General features: G+C 40.2%; 1 protein-coding gene across 5 annotated transcripts in view; it reads left to right on the top strand.

Annotated features, from left to right (window-relative positions):
* Nucleotides 1-21620, top strand: part of INPP4B (inositol polyphosphate-4-phosphatase type II B) — a gene marked incomplete at its 5' end in the record, with an annotated part of 263717 nt that overhangs the window by 154431 nt on the left and 87666 nt on the right. For all 5 annotated transcript variants that reach the window (XM_081925958.1, XM_081925959.1, XM_081925960.1 and 2 more), the window contains 4 exons: nucleotides 3321-3371; nucleotides 6532-6611; nucleotides 15866-15977; nucleotides 18933-19005. In XM_081925958.1, coding sequence (XP_081782084.1) covers nucleotides 3321-3371; nucleotides 6532-6611; nucleotides 15866-15977; nucleotides 18933-19005 — 316 coding nt within the window. The remainder of the gene's footprint in view (nucleotides 1-3320; nucleotides 3372-6531; nucleotides 6612-15865; nucleotides 15978-18932; nucleotides 19006-21620) is intronic.

The following is a 21620-nucleotide window of genomic DNA, read 5'->3' as shown; positions in this document are numbered from 1 at the left end:
TCCTGCTCAAATATCACTTTTTCAACAGTGGCCAACCAGATGATTTAAAGAATTTGTCTAATATGACTTCAGCTAAAGGGAAGATCTAATATTTGGCCTTCCCCAAAGGGAGTCAAGTGAAGTTTCGAGTAAATTTGGGAGTCTGGATTTTGTCAAAGGAATGAGGGAACTTGGGAGGGTTAGGTTGGGTTTGAATGGGCTTCTGGTCTTTCCAAAAGTTGAGTGTGACAAATGAGGTTTGTATAGGCATTTGGTTTCCTCCAAAGGAACATGGTTACTCTTGGTGTGCGTGTAGACACCTGACTTTGGTCAAAGGGAGGACTGGCAGTCAGGAGTCAAATGGGTACCTAAGTAACAGGTACCCAAAGTAACAGGGTTCAATTTACTTTGTGCAGATAACCTGTGAAGCTAACAGTCTTTCAAACATCCTTCTCTAAAGATCAGATTATAACTCAGGCCTGGGCACCAATGATGACATATATCATGAATAACCCCTATCAGAATTTTATGAATCTGTGTTAAGTAGCATTCCCTTTTCTGAGCTGCTTATGATAATTCTTATCATTCAAAAAAAAGTGTGAGGCAAATCAAAGTGAGTTTTCAGGGGTTAAACGGGAGGAACAAATGATGTGCACAGTGGGAGAAAGATGGCAAAAAAAGAAAGCTGAGAAGGAATCACCTTGAAGGAAAACGGATGGGGTGGTTTTAGTATTTATGACATGAAATCCATCCTTGGATAATGTGGTCCATGAAAGCTTTTGCCACATTAGGATACCCAAATACCCTGTATTTGTTTTTGGTGCTACAAACTAACATGGCTACCCCTTCTGGAAATGATTGTATACTGTTATTCATACCTTCTTCATGGGTTACTTTTTAGCTGCTGCAAAATACAAAAACAAAAAAGGGGTCATTTTCAGGTTTTTCATCACATTGTGTTAGCAGTGGGTAGTATATAACATAGGTTATTGGAATAAAAAGACTTAAATCCATAGATTTCAATGGGTCACCCAGTGTGTCTAGATTTATGCTTATTAGAAGAAACAGTGGAAAATGGCTAACTTTGAGCAGTCAGGCTCATTTTTATAATAGGAACTTAGGAAGCTATCTAGTACTGAGTTAGACCTACTGGTCCATCTAACTCAGTATTCTCTGCACTGACTGCTGGCAGCTCTTCGGGGCTTCAGAGAGGAAGTCTCCCCCAGCCCAACCTGGAGTTGCTAGGGATTGAATTTAGAACATTCTTCATGCAACGTTGATGCCAGACTACTGAGCTACAGCCTTTGCCTATGCTTTATTGCAATTTAGGAATACATTTTTTTTGGAAAACCTAACTTTGAATTTTCATAATCTATTTCATAAGAGAATAGGTTGACTAAGCATGTTCTAGAAAGGATAGTGAGCTGTTTCTTAATACTGACAAAAAAGCATCAACATTTTTCTGTTCCTCTAGCTGTCAGATTATCTGTTCAGCTTGTAGAAAGAGGAGATTATCTTTTTTAAAAAATGGTGCGCAATCAGAAATAGTAAACGTTTGCTAAGCCCTGCTGTCTTTCCATTTATGCAACATTAGCTAATTTTGTCACTTCCTTCTAGGACAAAAGGGGTACTAAACAATCTCAGAAGTTTATTGTTAATTCACATCCAGTGTGTGTAGTGGGATTTTTGAGAAGTGTGCTTCAGAACACCAATTTAGGCTGCATATTTGACATTTCCTGTGCTGGAAGTTCAATAAGGAGGGTGCCTGTCTTAACTCAGCTGACCTTATTTCCATAAAATTGTGTCCACAATACTAAATTCATGGTTCCTGATGTATCAAAGCTGAGCATCCAAAAGTCAAAGGAGACTGCTAATAGTGACTCCTGCAAAGACTTCCATTATCAAGGATATAAGAGATCACGAATTATTTACTATCGAAAGTATTAGTGGTAGAGATGTATGACCGTTCACCACCATCATCATCATCATCACCATCATTTTACGTCATGTTATAGGTGTGTTATTAGCTTCTTAAGTAAAGGATCTGAAGGCTGAAAAGGACTTTGTGGTTGGAAAGCTATGTTTCTTTCACCGCTAACAGTTTTTATAAAAGTGTACTGTCATGTAATAAACATGAATGGTGCCATATATCAGCTTTTGAAAAATCCAGAGAGAGAGAGACAAAAAGTTCATAGTTGTATTTATTTTTCTACCACATGGCATTAACAACGACAGACTTCGAGATTACCTGAAGAAGAATAAAATGCATAAGGAAGTGTAAAGAATGCGTAAAGAAGCTCTGGGTTGAAAAAGTCTTCTGCAATTTAATTTAACTATTCTCCATCAATTACTGGAATAAAAATTATCAAAGGGAAGAGAGAAAGTTCTTTTGAAATTATAATCAGCAGAGTACAGGGTTTGGGTTTTGGGGTTGTTGGTTTTTGTTTTTGTTTTGCTGTGATCAGCTTCTTTTTGAGGGGTCCAAGGGCTGTTTGTGAGTGTTCTTTCTTTCATTCTCCAAATCATCTCACCAGCGGCCTGCATTTTTCAGTCTTCCTGAGTGCTTGCACTTCCTGGAGAAGACAACATGAGGCTGTTCCCTTCACTGGCCCAGCTTTATATCCCCCTTGAGTTTTTGCCTTGGTGAATTGTGTCATTGAGGTTGATAATGCCCTTTGCTTACCTGAATGGAGGATGGAGAGGGATGTGTGACAGTGTGTATAGAAACTAGCCTGCTGTACAAAAGGCAGAAGTTACATTTGTTGTGCTCTGGCCCTGCCTGCCACTCACCTGTGCCCCCCCCCCCCCAGAATGTTGCCAAGAAGGGAATTCAACCCCTGGGCTCAAAAGGGTTTACCACTCCTGGTCTGTGACTTTCAAATATCATAAGCATGGCTAGCCATTCTGTGGTACTGGGATATGTGGCAGCCATGTACATACAGGAGTTGACCCTGCCATAGAGTCCAGCTTACACTCTTCCTTGCCTCTCCTGTGTTTTGCATTCCTTTACTCTTCAGTTCAGTAGACCAGAGACAAAACCAAATCAAAGGAAATTAAATGTGCATCATTCCATGAACTACTAACTGTCATACTTTGGATGGCTACGATTTGCTGAGCACTTGCTAAAATGATTGGACACCATTTTCAAATGTGCTGACGATTTAATATCAAGTGAGAGTCAGAATTTTCAGTTTGTTGCTTTGCAAGTAGATTTGGGTTGGAATCCAAACAAACAGAAAATTGTGAAGATTAGTTTTTTTCAAAATGGATACCTGAAAATATCTTAGAATGTAGTAGGAAGCATATCCTAGTACAATAAAAGCCCTACTTTCTTTTTCTAGGTCCGCACCAGCATTCTGGCAGAACAGAAAGAGCCAAGGACAGATACTGGGGTAAGTATTAATTTCATTGATGAATATACATCATACAACTTAGTATACATTTTGCGAAGTTCTTATAGGTCTTTGCATTCAACATTATGCTCACCAGATATTTATGACCTTCCTTTGTATATGCAAATTCTGCAAAATATCTCCTTGTCCATAAAACTGACGACATAGCAGTTCTTTGTCTTGGGATTTGTACAAAAGGTATATACACTATCTGTATGAATTGTTGGTAAGTGGGTATCGTAAGGAAATGCTTTGGGGGTTTTTTAAAAAATATTGGTTGGTTTATAGACCACACTTTTGTAAAAGTGCAACAAGGCAGTAAAATACAATAACCCCTCTCCACAAAATTAAGATAAAATAAATAAAAATACCAATTAAAGAAATAATAGATACTGACTGGTAAAAAGTAATTCAAAGGATGTCTGAATTTTCAAAAGGCATCTGAAAGAAGAAAAAGATTATTCTTTTTAAAATATTAGCTGATGCTAAATTGCTACCTTATTATCCATAGTTTATTAGGGTGTTCACACTGGAACAATCAATGCCTTAGGGCTTGTCTGCTCTTCCACTTGTCCCGTGCCTAGAAAGGGTCTGAGCAGTTTTCCCCTTGCCCCATCCCTTTCCCAGAGAAAACCCACGCTAGCTCTAAATCGGGATAAAGATCAATCTGTGGAAAACCAGATTGCCATTTGTTCCAACTGAGCAGTAAAGAGCAGTTTTCCTTGGGGGGAACTAGTGGGAAAAGAGGAAGTGTGGATAGGCCCTATGTCTTCTTCTGACTCAGTGCCCTCCATCCCTTTTTCTAACTACAGTACTTTCATCTCTGATTAGCATGCCTTCTTAAATTTACTGAATCTCCTAAAAGCTGACATGGTCAACAGCCTGGAAACTTAGCTCCTCTTTCCACAAAGTTCTTTTGAAAAGGGCTTGAGTACCAATGGTAAATATCACATTGCTGCACATTTTTTGGGGGGTGGGGGCGGTTCTGCCCATCAGAAGACATTAGTATGATTGCTTAGTGTCATGGACTAGCTGGACACAGCAGAGTGGTGGGAACCCCCAGGGGAAGAAGAGCCAGGGGATTGGTGGTGAGACGATAATGTGCGGTCAGAGGGAGAAGACTGGGAGGAGGAGTTATTGGAAACTAAAGAGGCAACAGGGTTTAGTGAGCAGGAAGAGGCTGAGGCAGAGAGCAGTCCAGACTCAGAGGAGGGTGGGCCAGGAGGCAGAGATGAGGTAGGCAGCTGAGGAATCCAGGGAGTCTCCTCTTGCTGTGACCCATTCCTCTCCCCCCGGTCTCCCAGAACACAAAAAGGAATGAAGAGGGTACAGCAATGAGATACAAGACAATAAAGCCTTTGGAAAGGAACCAGGGGAGGAACCTTAGAGAGCAATGGGAATTTGGGGACCTTCAATCCTTGCAACTACCTCATTGGGGCAAGACCTACTGCTGCCACCACTAGTACTGAGCTGTTTTATTTCTTTGAATAGTTAACTTCACTGACATTAGGTGCTTCACTGTTTTATTGCTGACCTAAGCCTGACTCCAGCTCCTAACACTTAGTTAATAATGGAGCAATGGCTCAAACAATCACATAGGGAAACCTTGTACAGAAATGTACTCTATTTATCTTGCTAGTTTCTTTCCCCCACCCCACAACTGCCTGTGTTCAGTATTGTTTTTCTATTCCTGTGTGAGAGCAGTAAACAAAAACAAAAGCGTTTCCATATTCATATATTCTGGTTAGTTCAAAACCCATCAGTATTTGGGACTCATTATTGACTTTGTCAATAATGGTTGGATAGTGTTCTCGAAGCTACCAGCATGAGTTTGACCAAACTGCGGGAGGCAGTGAAAGACAGGAGTGCATGGCGTACTCTGGTCCATGGGGTCACGAAGAGTCGGACATGACTAAATAACTAAACAACAACAACATTGACTGTGTGGGTGTAGGGGAGCTTGAGAAGTATCCCTATGTCCAGGGAGACTAGAGGGGCCAGAAAGACTATAATACACTCCTTAAGAACCACTCTAGAGGCAGATTCTACTTAGAAATAGATTAGTACTGTATAATAGACGTGGTGGAAGCTTACGAACCTCTGGGGCATGAGGCAGAGAAGTAAGTTCTGTAGGCCAATGCAAGACCCTATAAAAAAGAAGGTTTTGTAATCCTTATATGAGCAAGTTGTGGTATGACACGTTTGAATTCTCCATATAGTCAAAGATATCAAAAAGGTTATGATGGAAGCGAGATTTTAAACCATACATTTGTGGAGTGTGAACTGAAGAGGACTATTGCTATACCAAGCATCTTGCAACCAACACCAAAAAAGCCAGAGATCTTTGGCAAGTTATCTATTAAAATTGACTCTTAAAGAAAATGAAAAATGTGGAGATGAAGATGCATTAGTTTTTGTTTTTTGCACTGAACAGTTTGCATTGCACAAGGATGCAAATGGCTGCCACTGGTTCAGAGGCACAGAAAAATGTAGGTCAATATAACTCTTATCAGTATAGTTGGATGGATACATTTCCCTGCATCTGTACTAGAATTAAATTGGCCTTCCTGGAATGGAAATACAGAAATGAATGCCTCAAACAACGTGATGAACTGGAGAAATGTAACATTGCTATTAATATCATGTTCTAAGTGCTACATAAAAATATCTCTGGAAAACAAATATGCTTATATTTGGCAAATAAGGATGATAGTGCCTCAGGGTTTGAGAAATTATTGTAGCAAGAAGAACAGCCTTAAGATTCTGCAGATTTAACATTACTTGTGATATAAAAACCCCACGAATAGGAAAAAATAAGCCCTGTGATGAAAACAAAACATTCTTTTTTATAGCTGTACATGTTCAGCATCCTATTTGTCAGGCTGTCATTCTCTTTGCTTTTTTATGAAAAAGAGGTTCTTGCCTCAGCTTTACAAATTATTGATAATAGTGTCACTGATCTATGAAGGCATTCCCCCAGATAACAGATCAAGAGAATAGTTTTCTATTTAATATTTTTCCCTTGCTACCAAGGAAAGATTTGCTGGTGTGAGGTTAAAAGATAAACCATTACAGCTTGAGAAATTAAATGAAGGTGCTTTCCTTTTTCCTCTATCCCACCTCATCCCACCTCTCTTCTTTTATTCCCTTTGGTTTCTAGCGAAGCTTCCTGGGTTGTACTACATTTAAAGTAGGTGATTTGGTGAAATCAAAGGAGCAGCCACTGACACTCAGCCTGAGGTAGGTCTCTTGCTGTCAATAGCAAATCATGTCAGATTAACAACCTGTGACATTTAATGACTGTTACTTGGCTGTGTTTTGAAACTAAAGGTATATATAATTGTCAATTTAATTTTATACTACTTGTTCCACAAGTAAATCTGTGCTCAAAGCGTTTCACATGGAAACCGAAGTCTAAATACAGTAATGCAGTAACAATACATAACACTATCAATTTAATAAACAACAATTCATGGTTTGTTTCATTTTGCTTATCAGATATCTGTCTCAAGTGCTCCCATTCTTACAATGCACAAAGCTTAAGTCAACTACAGGATATTTAAGCATGTGAATGTGTTTCGTTTTATTTTAGTTCTGCCTCTCCCTAACCCATAATTCTGCCAGTTTATTAAACATAGTTGAAAGTGAAATAGGGTTGTTGGCCTGCTTTCCATTGCTTCCTTCTCTCCCCTCTTTGGGGTGAATTCCCTGCTCCTGTATCTGGCCTGCTTTAATCATGGTTGAGTATTTCATAGGGTTAACCATAGTTGGTGTAATTGAACGTGTACCTCTAAACCAGGGGTCAGCAACCTTTTTCAGCCACTGTCTCTCAGACCATGTGGTGGGCCAGACTATATTTTGAAAAAATATATATATGAACGAATTCCTATGCCCCACAAATAACTCAGAGGTGCATTTTAAATAAAAGCACACATTCTACTCATGTAAAAACGCCAGGCAGGCCCCACAAATAACCTAGAGATGCATTTTAAATAAAAGGACACATTCTACTCATGCAAAAACATGCTGATTCCTGGAACTTCCACGGGCCGGATTGAGAAGGCGATTGGGCCACATCTGGCCCCCAGGCCTTAGGTTGCTTATCCCTGCTCTAAACCATGGTTAAAGGTAACAAGAAGAAAGCATGGAATATACACTTGGCTACTGTGAGAACAGGATGTTGGAAGACATGGGTCTTTGGCCTGTTCTAGCAGGGCTGCTCTTATGCTTCTGTATACATGCTTCCCTCCCATGGAACTGTGGTTTTGTAGGGGTTATTGGGGGGGGGTGGGGGTTGGTAATAAATAATAACTTGCTTAATTCCATCTGTTTATCCATACAGACCTGGATACATTTTTGGTTTAGGGACTGGAGTCTGAATTTGGGGAGCATGAATATTTGACTTCTGCAAAAAAAATTAACAAATCAAATTTTGCAGGGATCTATAGTGAATTGAAGCTAAGTTGCAAACTCATCATTTTATTTAATTTTTTTAAAAAGGAGAATGAAGTTGTAATGATGGAGGAAGAGCTACACAATTGTTAGGAACCAGAATAGTACCCCATCTGGACCAACTGCACCCAAGACTATAGTACATTAATTTAATACAGGCTTTTATATTATCTCTTCCCCTTTCCTCAAAGAATTGGACCCGATAACTGACTAATCAAGGAAGGAGCTGTGGAGGCCAGATGACTCACATCTTAGCTAATAGACATGTAAAAATTATCTATATTCTGGGCTCTGCTATAGCAGTGATGGCAATGAGTAATTTGTTCCTAACAGCTGCAATTATGTCTGCAAAGTGCCATCTTATGGAGTTCTTCTTGGTGATTAATGACTTGGTCATTCAGCGCTATATCTACTGAGATGCCAATGAGTTGCAGGCCAATCCTTTGCAGGCAAAAGGATATGTATTTGACTGCTCTTGGGGGCTGCTTTTTAAATACACTCAGAATTTGAGAGGCTGGGGACGCAGTCTTGCCATGATTATTAGATCAGTTTCAATTGGCCTTGCCCTCTCTGAGTGATGATGAAAGCAGCTGGAACAGGACCTCACTACTTACTAGCCAGGATAGATATATGCCCAGTGAGCTAATGGTATCCTACATGTGCCCCAAATTCAAACTTACTTGATTTTCAATAATAACAATAAAAATGGATTGCTATATATATTGCTTCTACTGCTGTTCAGTTCCAATTTAAATACTTGGTGGGTTTTGTGTGCTGCTTAGGCCAACAGATTTTTTATTACCTCCAGTAGTACATGTTTAAGATATATACATCTTTATGGGCTATGGTTAAGTGGAATAGCACATGGTTTGCATGCAGCAGGTTCCAGGTTCAACCCCAGGCAATTCCAGAGAGGGCTGGAAGAAACTGCCAGTCAGTAAACACACAGTTAATTGGGCCAGTGGTCCAACTCAGTATGAAGCAGCTTCTGCTTTATTTTTATTTTTGAGATACAACATGAAATTGAGAAGCTGTGGTTCAGAGATTCAAAGAATTCAGAGAGCATTAAACACAAATCATATTATGCATGCTTAATTGATGGCTAGGCTTTCAAAACACCTGCAGGTTTTTTTTTTAATGCATGTTTATTCCTTAGGAAATGCAATTAATATGGGGCTTTGCACTCTTTCTCTCCTCACAAATTAACTTTATTTATTCAGTTATATACAGCTAACATAGAATAGTTCTTTCTGGTAGTGACAAGCCAAAGTGAAGCAGATGGGTGTCATCTTGGCTCCATATACTTGGCAAAACATTAGAAAAGTGGAGATGAACTTTGGCAAAGTGTGTAATAGCATTTTATATTAGGGTGAACAAAAGGAATAGTAAAATCTGTTCAATGACATTTTATTTATCACTAGAACTATCTGGAAGCAGAAAATCTGCAAAGGGTTTCACAGTTTTAATTGGTGAATCTGCATGGAAATGGCGGTTTACAGAATGAATTAAGGATTTTGCAATAAAAATAAAAACCTGTTCTTTTCATCAAGGATTGCTGCTAAGAGCAATGTATATATTTTATTAGACTGCAGGATTTAGTTGTGTGTATTGTGTTATGAGGGAGGGTGATGCTTGTGAAAGCCTGAGTGTCATAACTCAGTATGAACATGCAAATATGCCATCAGCTTTTCTTTTTTCTCTGGGTTCCTGAGTGGAGTGAGTGGAATAATGATTGGCAACAGGGGCGTGTGATGGAATTCTGGGCAGAGTTAGAGTGAATGACAGGTAGTGTGTGCTTCTTGGAAAGCGAAAGTTCAAAAAGATAGCAGCCGAGGAGACAAGGAAAAGGATGAAATGAGATAAGAGAGAGAGTGAAAGCATATGTAAAAGAGTTAGCATGGCTGCTAAGAATACGTTAGTTATTGTAAGATAGGCTACTCTGAATACTCCATATAAAGTGATTCCTTGCTTCAGGAATCTTGTTCTCCAGGTTCTAGTTCGGGAAAAAGGAAGTGAAATCTTAAGGCTGGCATGTAACCTGGAAGCAAGAAAGAGCTCTATTAGGTGGAAGGGGGAGTCAGTGGACTGAAATACAGTGGTACCTCGGGTTAAGTACTTAATTTGTTCCAGAGGTCCGTTCTTAACCTGAAACTGTTCATAACCTGAGGCACCACTTTATCTAATGGGGCCTCCCGCTGCCACTGCACGATTTCTGTTCTCATCCTGAAGCAAAGTTCTTAACCCGAGGTAATATTTCTGGGTTAGCAGAGTCTGTAACCTGAAGCGTATGTAACCTGAAGCGTATGTAACCCACTGTAGTCTAAAGGAAATCAACAGATATGTGGCAGATTTCAGTGGAACTGAAGGAGGCAAAAGAGCAGCAAGCTAGCATGGAAGAGAGATTCCACAATGAATAATAATGATGACGATGATGAGATGTATTTATACCCAGCCACTCTGGGCAGCTTCCAACAAAAGATTAAAAATACATTAAAACATCAGTCACTAAAAACTTCCCTAAACAGGGCTTCCTTCAGATGTCTTCTAAAAGTCAGATAGTTGTTTATTTCTTTGACATCTGATGGGAGAAGGCCCTCTGCCTGGTTCCCTGTAACTTCGCTTCTCAAAGTGAGGGAACTGCCAGAAGGCCCTTGGCACTGGATCTCAGTGTCAGGACCGAATGATGCGGGTGGAGATGCTACTTGTTCAGGTATACTGGGCTGAGGTCATTTAGGGCTTTAAAGGTCAGCACCAGCACTTTGAATTGTGCTCAGAAACGTACTGGGAGCCAATGTAGATCTAAATTATACAAGAGTATTGCCAGATCTGTGCAGAGCTTGTCTGAGGCTGGGGGTGGAAGTCCTGTTAGAATAAAATTACGAATAAAAACAAACAAACAAACAGCTGGTCCCTGGCAGGGTCCCTTGACCAGCTTATCCTACTGAGACCCAGGACAAGTGTACCCACCTCCCCCCGTACCTCTGCACAGGTCTGAGTATTGCTAGTGAACAGGAGGAGAAATCACAATAAATTTACTCATGTTTTATAGGGGTTGCACAGATTTCTGAATGGGGCAGGTGAAGCTAAGGAAAAAAAGATAGGATTGTTTGGCTGAGATTGAACAATCAAAGGCTGTAATGGGAAAAGAATTGAAGGAAATGATTTAGCAAGCTGAAGAAAGTGTTGGACGGTGCAATTTTGTTTTGTTTTGGCCACCAAGTATTAAATGAGCATCTTAGGGGAGGGACTGTGTTTGTTGTGTTGCTCCATGAGCTTGCAGACAACTTTGATTCAGAGACTGTAGATAGTAACTTTCTTGTGGTGAAAGGGAAAAGCAGACTTTTGCATTGAGAGCCCACCCTCCCTTGAGAGGGATTAAAGCCCTGAGGAAGCAGCTGCAAAAGCAAACCCAAATCCTGTTGAAAGTCTGAATAACTGCAAAGCCAGCAGAAGAGATTGTCAAGTTCTTGTTTATAGTTGTGACAAAGAATTCTGTGTTACTTTCAGGCCTGCAACCAGCCAAAATGCAGGGGGGGGGGACACAGAAAAGGTAGCTGTGTGTAAAAATCACAAGGAACAGTTCTGATTAAGGGAAAAATGAACTCTTCCAAAAGTGGTAACAAAGATTAATCAGAGGTTTAGAGCGATACAAAAAGTCTGGGGAAAACGCAACACAGAAAAGCCTAACCCAATGCAAACTTCTTACAAGCAGCAAAAATGAAGGCATCTGGAAGGGTGTAAGCCCTGCTTGTGTGAAAACGAGATTAAGCTAAAATGGAATCCAGTGAAGAATTAAATATTTCTGTTCCACCAACACATCTTCCTGCTTGCTGATATGTTCATTTTCCCCCCTCCTTCACTTACAACTGAGATTTGGTTCTGTATTGGTAAATGGCAGGTCGGGAGAAAATGTTTTGAATCACACAAATTTACTGCACTATGCTGTTCAGATACAGATTCTCTTTGTCTTTGGGCAACTGACGTGTACTCTCAGGGCCTTGTCAGAGCACTTAGCCGTTGGAGGCACTGGTGTATTGCTCCATGCCTTGGCCAAAACCTAATAACCATAGCAACCATATATCTGTCTTTTTCCTCATTTCACAAGGTAGGGAGCCGTGCTTTCCAATGGGAAATAGGGTATTTATGAGCCACAGTAATAATAATAATAATAATTTTTTATTTATACCCCGCCCTCCCCAGCCAAGGCCGGGCTCAGAGCAGCTTACAAGCAATAATAAAAACAAGATGAATGATTACAACTTAAAAACAAAAATAAAATACAACATTAAAATAATGGAACATAAAAATATTAAAATGTAGCCTCATCGTAGGAGGAGAAGGAAAAGAAAAAAGAAAGAGAGGGAGGGAGGGAATCAAATTGGCTCCAAGCCAAAGGCCAGGCGGAACAACTCTGTCTTACAGGCCCTGCGGAAAGAAATCAGATCCTGTAGGGCTCTGGTCTCATGAGGCAGAGCGTTCCACCAGGCTGGAGCCAGAGTTGAAAAGGCCCTGGCTCTGGTTGAAGCCAATCTAACTTCCTTAGGGCCTGGGACCACTAGGGTGTTGTTATTTATGGACCTTGAGGCTCTCCATGGGGCATACCAGGAGAGGCGGTCCCGTAGGTACGAGGATCCTAGGCCGTGAAGGTCTTTAAAGGTCAAAAGCAGCACCTTAAATCTGACCCTGTACTCCACCGGGAGCCAGTGTAGCTTGAAAAGCACTGGGTGAATATGCTCCCATGGCAGAGACCCCGTGAGGAGCCTCACTGCAGCATTCTGTACCCGCTGGAGTTTCTGGGACAGCTTCAAGGGCAGCCCCGCGTAGAGCGAATTACAGTAGTCAAGCCTGGAGATGACCGTCGCATGGATCACTGTGGCCAGGTTGGGGCGGGAAAGGTAAGGGACCAACTGCTTGATGCGGCGAAGGTGGAAAAATGTCGCCTTGGCTGTTGCTGTAACTTGCGCCTCCATGGAAAGGGAGGTGTCAAGGATTACACCCAAACTCTTAACGGAAGGCAATGGCACGAATTGGGCCCCCGCAAGAGAAGGGAGTTGGTCCCTCATCCCCATGCCATCCTGACCTAGCCATAGGACCTCTGTCTTTGAAGGATTTAGTTTCAATTGGCTCCCATAAAACCATCCAGCTACAGCTTCCAAGCATCTGGTCAGTGTGTTCGGGGCCGAGTTGATGTGGCCATCCATCAGCAGATAGAGCTGAGTGTCATCAGCATATTGGTGATAGCCCAGCCCAAAGCTCCGGATAATCTGGGCAAGGGGGCGCATAAAGATGTTAAAAAGCATCGGGGAGAGAATTGCGCCCTGCGGCACTCCACACACCAAGGAGTGGCACGACGACATTTCCCTCCCTAGTGCCACCCTCTGTCCCTGACCAGAGATAAAAGAGCACAACCAGTTATGGGCTATGCCCTGTATCCCCACGTCTGCTGGGGGATTTATAAATACCAAGTATTTATTCCATTCTGTTCCATAGCTGTGTAGAACTTGTCCTCAGTATGCCTGGTCTCTAAAAACAGCATCAAACAATGGGAACAATCTCAGACAATAAAAAGACAAGATGAATCTGCAGGTGTTTTTTTCTTCTAACTATCCTAGATGATGGCTTTTCTCAGTTGCATTGACTGATTTGATCTGTTTACAGCTTTACAACCTGCGGAATAACTCTTCGAACAATTTGTATGGGCAATGACCATATTTCTTCTTTCCATATACTTCTTGATTGTTTTCATGCATAAGGATAGCAATGGCAGTAAACAGAAATAGAAATCTCGAAAGTCTATAAATGAAATTAAAAATATAACCTATCGCTATAAAACCATTATAAAGGTGATTCGAAAGTTATATCTCACTTACATTACAGTGGTACCTCAGGTTAAGTACTTAATTCGTTCCGGAGGTCCGTACTTAACCTGAAACTGTTCTTAACCTGAAGCACCACTTTAGCTAATGGGGCCTCCTGCTGCTGCCGCGCTGCTGGAGCATGATTTCTGTTCTCATCCTGAAGCAAAGTTCTTAACCTGAAGCACTATTTCTAGGTTAGCGGAGTCTGCAACCTGAAGCATATGTAACCTGAAGTGTATGTAACCCGAGGTACCACTGTACTTATCTAAATCTTTCGTTATGGTTCTAAGTGTACTCTAATCGCGTCACTTCTGGTATTGCATTGTGAACTTCTTGATCAATAAATCATGAACATCTAAGTTGTTCCTTGTTAAATAAATTACCTGTTCTGTTTGGTGGGAGTGGATGTGTTTACTGCAAAAGAGAGACAGAAAGAGAGAAGATTTCATTCGTAGCCTTATGGTATATGATTGGCAGGCTACATACAGTTTCATTGCATCTGAAATTTATAGCAACCGACAGGATTAAACCTGTGACAGTCTGTAATCCATAGTTTAATAGCTGAATATTTAATGCAAACTGGCAATGAGTCAGAAGTTAAGCATTTTCATCAAAACATTCTAATCTGCTGTAAACTGACATTTTTGACCAATACATCTGTTGTGGCAACTGGTCTTTTTAAAGGTATATGTGAGCTAGCAACTACTCTTTGTTTTTGCATATTCACATTCTCCTTGCATAAACAGATTGCTTGGTTAGTGAAGGCTCTTTTATTAGTGCTACTTGTGAAGGGAGGGAGGCAGAGAGGTATAATAAGGTCAATATAATAGACTATTATGATTCAAATCAAAGGGGAGTTTACCATAATAGTTTAAAACAGAATTAGGAAGCCAAAATGTAATCTGCATGATTTGCTAGTACAGATTAACCAGTGAAATTTAGTCCTTTATCATATGCTACCAGTCAGGGATGCTGGGCTAAGAGATCCGCAGAGGTCCAGAGCTGTCATCTCTCATTCCTGCCTATGGTGTGGTGTAAGAGCATTACAACCCACCTTGTAGGTTCGGATTTTGGAAGACTGTTCCATATGTTAATTGATTGCTTTAATGTGGAGGACTGAGTTGTGTGTGCATAGTGTGCATCATGATGTCATGAAATCAAATTATGGCAAAAATGTCTGGTGTTGGTCTTGCGCACAGGGTAATGCACCCTCTCTATTTATAGCATTGAAATTCTGCATTCTATCCTTGGTATCTGAAGGACTGCCTTCTCCTGCAGGAAACTGCCAGTTTTGTTAATATTTTCTCTAAAGGTGCTTCTCTGGTTGCCACTGCCAGCTAAGGAACAATGGATGGCTACCAAAGAGGACCTTTTCGTGGTGGCACCCAGACTGTGGAACTCCCTGCTGAATGATATAGCTGCAAGACAACTTTTATTACTGTCTTTTAGGCACTGATTGAATTCCATCCTGTTGTCTGGAGCATATTGCATTTGTACTACAGAAAATGACTCAGCTGAGATTTAAACATCTTTTTTGTTTGTTTTGTTTTGTTTTTTTAAATGTTTTTTTTTAAGTGTTCATTTCTTTTATAAATGAATTACTTCTGATATACATTCTGAAACCATGCAGACCAAATTACAGTTGGGAGGTTTCTGAGTCAGTAACTTACAGATTACAGTACAAGGTCCTTCAATTGTTGTTGTTTAGTCGTTTAGTCGTGTCCGACTCTTCGTGACCCCATGGACCAGAGCACGCCAGGCACTCCTGTCTTCCACTGCCTCCCGCAGTTTGGTCAGGCTCATGTTTGTAGCTTCGAGAAAACCTTCAATACTGCATCTTAACTCCACCCTTGTAGAGACAGAAATGTGGCTAGTTGCTGCTGATAAAATTTGTGATGTTAGTGTTTTTTGTTCTGTTCCGATCTATACAATGATGTGATACAGGATTCTAAATTCTAAAAGTGAGCTTGGATACAGAAGCCTTACTTTTTCACCTTTCGCAGAATTTCAAAATGTATACAGTGTAGGTTCATCTTTTAAAGCAGCCATTGCAAATAAGGATTTGTCCAGCACTTTTCCAGTTTTCAGACTGAAGGAAATGGATTTAATTAATGATAATGCTACACCAGCAAAAAGATAAATCTCATAAATCTCTCCTCCCTCTCTCCATTATTTTTTTTTCAGGAGTACGGATGGTGGGAAAACGTTTGGCACTATAGATGTCAGCCTTGTGAAGATGGGGGAGACAGAGAATGGGGAGGCAGATCACATCACAACAGATGTGCAGGGACAAAAGGTAGGAACCCAGCTCAGTGCACAAATTAAATTAGAATGATCAGATATGCCAGATGCCTATGTATTAGTATGGTCACAGTAGACTTTTGAGTTTGCATTTGCAAATTAAAATGAAGGAACTCCTCTATAGAATAAAGCATGACGCCGAGTGTTCAACTCTCCCAACTAAAAATACACTGAAATGGAACAGGGTTTTGTTACAGAACTTTAACTCACATTTTGTTAGATCAAAATTACCAATTTAAAAATCAATCAAGCATAATTAGCTCAGTGTGAGAAATTTGGATAGACTGTGTCCCTGTTTTCCGCCCCTCTCAAGTGCTACTCAGTACAGAAGTTTTAAATAATAGCCTTTTAAAGAAAAAAACTGTCAGTTAGCTGAGGTTCAGTTTTGGTAGGAGTGCTTTGCTTCCAGGATTCTGTTGAAGAATCAGTTTAATTTTTCAAATGATTCCTTTACTAATTTGGAAAAAAAAGACTCACCTTATGATTATCCATATTTGGACCAAAAGATATAACAACTCTCTTGAATATTTTGATGCATTGCACTAAGTGAGAATGGAACAATTCTTCCCTGGCTTAAATTAAAATTGAAGCGGTTAAAATAAATGGAGTTTGTATGTGAACCTGCCTAAAAATCATTTCTGTGCTAGAAAATACAAGTCTGGAAGAAATCTCTAATTGTAATGACAATGATTTTCAGTTGATAGCATAGCAACATTGTGCTCCTGAACTAATGAAAAATATACATGACATGCTCAGAGTAATCTGAGTAATCCACTTCTGGTTTATTGTAACAATAACCCTCCTTTGAAACATGTACCCCTGACTCTTTTCTTTGTTAATGTTACCTTTGATCTGAAATGAATTGTGTTCGATTCCATATAACGCATTGCCGGTGAGATGTCAATCTTAATAGGAAGATGCAGTAGAGATTTATCATGTCCCCGAAAATTTCACATTGAATACAAGGGGCGTTGGGAGAAGACATAGCAATTAAGTCGCCTTCCTGGATTCATTTGTTTATATCTGCTGCCTGTTTTACAGAATTAGCAGCAAAAGTGTTTTCAATATTTAATTTTGTTCCAATGGGGATTGTAGGTAAGGATGGGAGAGAAATTCACAAAGCAAATTTGCACTTCCTAAACCCAAACTAAAACACAGCTCTCCTTTGAAATTGACATGTCACTGAATTTTGTAACAGCCAACCAAAGAATGCATATGAAAATAATCAGCGAAGATCATGTACAAAAATGCATTCTATTAGTGGGAAATTGCTTGTAAAAATGTTGCATAAATTGACAATGTTGCGTATATATGTACATACAGTGTTAGAAACTGAGACATTAAAGCCAGGAGCTAAATGGCACCTTAAACTTGGGTTGTGGGCACAACCACAGAATGTCTAGGCACGATTTTTTTTTATAACAAGAATACAAAGCTGAAAATGAATGAACTGCCGCTAAAATATTATGTTCATTTTTCACATGGTCTAGTCCTTTGCCTGCCCACCCCACTAATATTCTTAAGAGGGTCTCTTCTCCAGTCTTCAGAGAGTCGTTGGAAGTGAGGAGACAGAAAAAGGTCCTCCTTTCCTTCCACTCTGCAGTTTAAATCTGAAATCTTAGGTGCAGTACTGCACCCAGAGCTCAGAAACTGCTCGCGCTAATGTAATTCCGTTGCAAAATGCGCCTAGAACAATGGGAGTTTCGAATACTGTGTACATATAAGAAATACACATGAAAGCACATCCACATTTTTGTGTGAACTTCTTTTAATAGTAAATTTAAGTGGAAATGGGGTAAACTAAATTTAAGATTTGGGAGAAATGAGACTCCAAAATTGACAGAGTAATCAATCTCTAGTTCTGGCACTTAAAATTGGCTAGCAGGAATGCTGGTGAATTCTCCCCAGCCCCCAATCACTGAATGCCTTCCCGACTTTCACATTATATGTATGAGGCTGGGAAAGGGATCTGAGCATTTCACCCCAGTCCTAGGAAGTGGGTAATTCCAGTTCTTCCTGTTTTAGGGAACATTCTACTTGATTTAAGCTGCACCTCTGTGATTGATACAATAGCAAGAAAGTTATGGACAGTTGTCTTTCTCTCAGACAATTGGCTGCCATCTCCTTCGTGCTCCTGACTTGACACAGCAGCTTTATGTAGGTAAAAACATAATGTTTTTAAATTGGTTTAAGAAGATTATCTTTCAGATAATGTAATAGGGGAAATCATGATATCAAATCCCAACATGTTGATTCCGAGGATATACTTCAACAACATAAGTGAGGTCACTTATCCTGCCAATGACTTTTTCAAAACATGCTTTCTTCAGTGAACTAGGAGGAAAATGAATGTGAGCTATGAATTAGCCCAGGAGGCTGAGGGGATGGAGATTTAAAAAAAAAAATGGATTGGGAACAAATGGAGCCATGACACTGTAACAATGAGGGACTGGTGAAACAAGACAAAATGAATGTGTCTCTGAGTGCCTATTTCTAAGTACCCTTCTTATAGCTCCATAGTGAGTTGGAGGGTTTTGGATGCTTTGAATGGAACATTTTGTAGCACAGTAATGGAGCCTAACATAATTTATCTGAGAAAGTTTATGAGTTCAGTTGCTGAACTGCCTTACCAGGTTTTCCAATCACTAGGAGGCTTATAAGTGCTTCTAGTTGAATGTACTTACAATCCTCCTTCAGATCTTTGTGCAAAGTTTGTGGGCTGGGTAGGGCTGCTGTGCAAAGGAAATGTTGAAGTGGAACCGGCATGCATAGTCCTGATCTGCTACTCACTTTGTATGCACACATGATCACTTGCTGCCCTCACACCTGAAGAGGGCTGGAGTACACTTGCTGTGTGTTGTTCCAATTTCAGTGTGTTTCATGACTCTTTTAGACTTTATATGATGAATCCTCTCATAACATTCTAAATGTTTTAACTTTTGTTTTGTAGTGTGCCTTGGTTTACGAGTGTACATCTCCAGAAAACACCAGTAGTAAAGACAATTTACCTTTATTAAATGCAGGTAGGTGTGCTAAGTCTATAATGATGGAAATAATTAATGTTCAACACTATGCTACATGTATATAATTATGAGAAGGAGTTGGCCCCCTTGCTCATATAGTTTCTAACAAGAACCCAGTGTTTTTCAGTGACCTGGCTTCTGGGTAATATTCAACTTCAAATTGACTAATATTTCCATAAATTAGCACTATACAAGAACTCGATCCATATTGAGGATATGTTAATTCTAAGAGAGTTGGAAGTTTTTGTTCGTTCATTCATTATAGGTCATACAATTAAACTGTAAATATAAATAAAACATAATAAACTAAAAGGCCACAAAGCCACAAAAGCATCAAAAACAGCCAGCCAGATTAAAAATGCACCTAAAAAAACTTAGGGAAATGAAAAGGTTTTTGCCAATGCAAGCTTTCCAGATGAACCTCTTTGGGTACAACCTATTTGGGCATGATTGGGGTACCACCACTGAAAAGTCCTCTGTGGTGGGTACCTGCTTCACCTCAAGTGGTGGAGATACCTGCAGCAGGCTCTTAGGCACTGAAGATCTTGGTGTATGGCTAGGTACATCTGAGACAGGCAGTCCTTTAAGTGTCTTGGTCCTAAGACATGTAGTGCAAAGACCAGAACCAGCATTTTGAACTGAATCAGGAAACAGACTGAGAGCCAGTGTCACTGACGTAACAGAGGCATAATGCAATAATAATCCTCAGTCCCTTTTAGTAATCTAAAAACTGCATTCTGCACTAACGGCTGTTTCTGAACAGTCTAACTAGCACATGCAGGAGTCTAACTTGCACAGGTAACTGAGGACAGGCTCTGTCTTTCTAGGTAAGGTTTACAACTGACATACCAGCCTAAGCTGGTAAAAGTACACATACTTAATGTTGCAGAAGCATCTTGCACTTCCAGTGGGTGAAAGATGAATCAAGGAGTACCCCCAAGCTGCAAACCTGTTGCTTCATGAGGAATACAACCCCATTTAGCACAGGATTTACACCACTCCTTTGATGAACCACCCACCCAAAATACCTCTGACTTGCCTGGTTTCAGCTTTGGTTTATTGTCCCTCATGCAGACCATTATTGCAGCCGTAATTAAATTCCTTCCTAGCAGTTAGCTTTGACCTGTGCTGTAATTTATCATTGTATCCAGGTGATACAGTGTATGCATTTCCCATCTGTTCTGCTTTGCCTGTAATGTATTTACTTTTGTATATGTATCGAAAGACGGGAATTACAGCAGTAGCTGGCCATACGTATGGAGAGTTATTGTGTTTATACTCTGCATTTCAGTGTCTTGAACAGTTTATTGTATTGTTTACAATTCTGGAAGTAGATAGGGGGCTGGAGACACATGCCCCATGTGTTGTTGTTTTTTTAAAAAAATCTCTAAAGCTTAAAGGCCCTTGGCATTATTCTTGAGCGTTCTTAATACATGGAGCTCAAGCTCCAAGTGAGTTATGAAGTAGTGACAGAGTGGGAATGAGGTATCAATGGTTAATCTCATAGATGCTCATAACTATTTTATTTTTATCTCAAGACATTTTGGTTTTTACTGCTATTCATATATAAAGCTGGAATCTTAAAATTAAAATAATATATTTTCTCTACATGTGTGTGTTATGAAAATGTGATTATTATTTTTTTTAAAAAAGAAAGGAACAAAATTCTACAAAGGTAATGGGCATGTCAAAGGAAGTGGGTCGCCTCTGATGATCTTACCTTTTTGTTGCTCCTTTCCAGAAACCTGTGCTGCCTGAACTGATGCAGCACAAAATATATATATTTCTCTAGTCAGAAGTTTTCTTTGAACTTCATTTTTTAGCTGTGTATATGAATCATTAGTAACTTTTTGTTTTGTATATATTTCATAGATCAAAATGTGGGTCAGTAGCAGTTAGGAAACATTATGTCCCACAGGAGTCAGTAATATTACAATAGGTTAGTGAGGCTATTTGTTTCAGAGAGCAGATGTAATGGGTTGTGTTATGAGAACCCATAGAAAGGGCCTGAACTAGGATCCTGCAATAGGCTAAGGCAGGCATAAGCAAACTCAGCCCTCCAGATGTTTGGGGACTACAACTCCCATCATCCCTATCTAACAGGACCAGTGGTCAGGGATGATGGGAGTTGTAATCCCAAAACATCTGGAGGGCCGAGTTTGCCTATGTCTGGGCTAAGGTGATGCCCTTCCTGCAAACAGACTGCTGCAAACATGGGGCTCATCCAACACTTCCCTTTGTCCCATGATTTCTTCCACTTGGTCCATTACTTATGGGCACCGGTCCAAGAGTTCTTTCCTGTGTCCCAATACTTTTCCCAGGAAAATTTGCTGCTTACCGCTGAATCAGAACACGTGTCAATCCACACATATACATCCCTTAAATTGACATTTTCTCTGATTCAGCAGTAAACAGTGGGTTTTCCTGGGGGAAACAGTGGGACAAAAGACAAAATCTCTCAGGCCTGTGTTTAGAAGTCATGGACCAAACGGAAGTGTGGATGAGCCCAACATTTCAAAAGCAGCCAACGATCTGACAGAGCCTGAAGGACGTGCAAGTCTCTAACTACCCACATGTAAAGCTGTAAAACTGTGTTCTAGTATCTGGTAGTAAGG

This window comes from Podarcis melisellensis (genome assembly GCF_964234715.1).
Source record: "Podarcis melisellensis genome assembly, chromosome: 9".
NCBI classification, from domain to species: domain Eukaryota; kingdom Metazoa; phylum Chordata; class Lepidosauria; order Squamata; family Lacertidae; genus Podarcis; species Podarcis melisellensis.
This window is presented reverse-complemented; position numbering and strand designations above follow the sequence as displayed.